Below are 2,500 nucleotides of genomic sequence, written 5' to 3'. Positions count from 1 at the left end.
ATGCTGAAAATCTTTTGAACAGCAGTGCTATGGGAAAGTGGGCGTGGCTATGAGCAGAGGGGGCGGGGTCTAACCTGCGATGCGGCCCATGGGCGTGGCCTGTTCCTCAGGCGGAGAGACGGGCATGATGATCTGGTTGCGATAGTGTCTCTCGTCCTGCAGGGGGAGCTGGTGAGCCGCGAGACTCAGACTGTGAGCCGCGTAGTGGACGCCACTCTGACCTTTGACCTTTGAATTTAATATTCAACAATATTATTGATCTCCTGCATTGACACCGTAATATAAGAACTGAACTGAGCTGAACGATGACATCACGGTTTACTCCAGAGCGGCTATATATATATATAAATACACTGCAAAAAATGCTTATCTTAACTTAGTATTTTTGTCTTGTTTCCAGTCCAAATATCTAAACATTATTAAATCAAGAAGGATTTACTAGATGAGTAAAATGACATAAGATATTCTGTCTTGTTTCCTGATAAAAAAAATAAAATAAAAGTGAGTTTTTGCTTAAAACAAGAAAAATTATCTGCCAAAGGGGTGAGAAAAATTTAAATGAAGATTATTTTTCTTAATAATCTTGACTCAACCAATCAGAATCAAGGACTGGAACTATCCTTTTTATATATTTTTTTTCCCGTGGGAACCGTGTGTGTGAATAAAGGTGACTTTACCTCGCGCCCGTTCTCCTGGTTGGCGCCGCGGCTGTGCCGGAAGTCAGCCGGAGTCGGGCCGCGTCCCGGGCTCAGCATCAGCGGGTGCATGATGGCGCTGGGCATCAGCTGGATGACGCGCTGCGGCGGCTCCTCTGGGCTAGCGCTAGCGGCGCGCGGGTGGCCGTTGTGGGCCGCCGGAGACACGGACAGCGGGTACAGGTCCTCGGGCAGGTGGTGGTTGCTGTCGGGCATCTGCACGGACGCCTGCTGGGGGTCCTCGGCCGAGGGGGGGTGCGAGCGCAGGGTTGGCGGGTGATGATGCGGTGAACGCGCGCGGTGACGGAGCTCGATGGTGGGCGGCTGCAGCGACTGAGCGTCTGTGGCGCGGGCCGGCCGGCGTACCGTATCTGACACACACACACACACACACACACACACACACACACACACACACACACACGCACACACACACACATGCAGAGAGAGAGCGAGATAATCAGGGTAAGGGTTATTTGAACAAAGTACACAACTGTTTTCAACACTGATAATAATCATAAATGTTTCTTGATCATCAGATCATCATATTAGAGTGATTTGTGAAGGATCATGTGACTCTGAAGACTGGAGTAATGATGCTGAACATCAGCTTTGATCACAGGAATAAATTACACTTTACTATATTTTAGAACAGAAAACTATGGAAGCTCGTTTCCACCACAGAATAAAACGTTTTAAAAGATACTTGCGACTTTTTTTCTAGTTTATATCTCAGAATTCTGACTTTATTTCTCACAGGCTTCCACAGTAAACAGCTGTTTTAAATTGTAATAATATTTCACAATATTTTTTTATATATCAAATAAACGTAGCCTTGGGGAGCAGAAGAGACTTCTTTTAAAAACATTAATAATCTCACAGATCCCAAACTTTAGAGCGGGTGTGTGTATATTAACACTGAACACACACTCACTGCAGTTCAAGCCTGCGCCACTAGAGGCTCCCAGACACCAAACTGAGATAAAGCAGAACACACACACACACACACACACACACATCTCAACGCTAAACACCTCTGGATCACAGCGGATCGGATCCTGAGAGAGCGTACAGTGAGGAACGTCTTTGACTTTCAGGAAGTTCTCATGTCCTCTTTGTCTCAGACTCGAGCTAAAGGCCTCCGTTCGTTTCCTTGTCAAACTGGTTCTTCTGTCAACATTCCTCCCGGGATCGTGTGACCAAACCTTCCCATGAGCCTCAGTGGCTGCGCTCACATGCACAACTCCTGCTTCAGTCGGACTGACTTTACTCTGATTGCTGAATCTGAATGTAGTGTTTACATGTGAACATGTGATCGGGCTGATGTGTGTGTTTATACGTCACAAGCTTCAGATCGGAATAGATTTTTGACATGATGATGATGAAGATGAAGATGATGAAGATGAAGCTCACCTTCGTGTTTGTGGTGCGTCAGCTGCGTGTCGTTGTGTGTGTGGAAGGATCCGGCTGGGAAGTACGATGGGAGCGACTGAGGCTTCCTCTGCTTCAGGATGTGCTGAAGAAGCTCGTACAACACGTCTCCTGTCAATCAACACACACACACACACACGCATGAACGTTACGGTCTCTGATCCTCAGCTGTGTCTATCTGCACATTCATGAATAATCACTGCATGCTGTATCTGTAATCATCACATGTGTGTATACATACTTACATTTCTTATATGAATATCAATATTACCATTATACAAATATCATATTTATTTATTTAAATATATAATTTATATTTATACGTGTGTGTGTGTGTGTGTGTGTGTGTGTGTGTGTGTGTGTGTGTGTGTGTA

The 2,500-nt window shown here is 45.6% G+C and overlaps 1 protein-coding gene across 3 annotated transcripts in view; it reads right to left on the bottom strand.

Annotated features, from left to right (window-relative positions):
* etv6 (ETS variant transcription factor 6) overlaps positions 1–2,500 on the bottom strand; it is a 22,488-nt gene that overhangs the window by 4,506 nt on the left and 15,482 nt on the right. For all 3 annotated transcript variants that reach the window (XM_084111028.1, XM_084111029.1, XM_084111030.1), the window contains 3 exons: positions 2,109–2,237; positions 678–1,066; positions 75–228 (listed from right to left, as the gene is read on the bottom strand). In XM_084111028.1, coding sequence (XP_083967154.1) covers positions 75–228; positions 678–1,066; positions 2,109–2,237 — 672 coding nt within the window. The remainder of the gene's footprint in view (positions 1–74; positions 229–677; positions 1,067–2,108; positions 2,238–2,500) is intronic.

This window comes from Abramis brama (assembly GCF_963993115.1).
Source record: "Abramis brama genome assembly, chromosome: 4".
NCBI classification, from domain to species: domain Eukaryota; kingdom Metazoa; phylum Chordata; class Actinopteri; order Cypriniformes; family Leuciscidae; genus Abramis; species Abramis brama.
The sequence above is the reverse complement of the archived record's forward strand: the minus strand, read 5'-3'. Positions and strand labels throughout refer to the sequence as shown.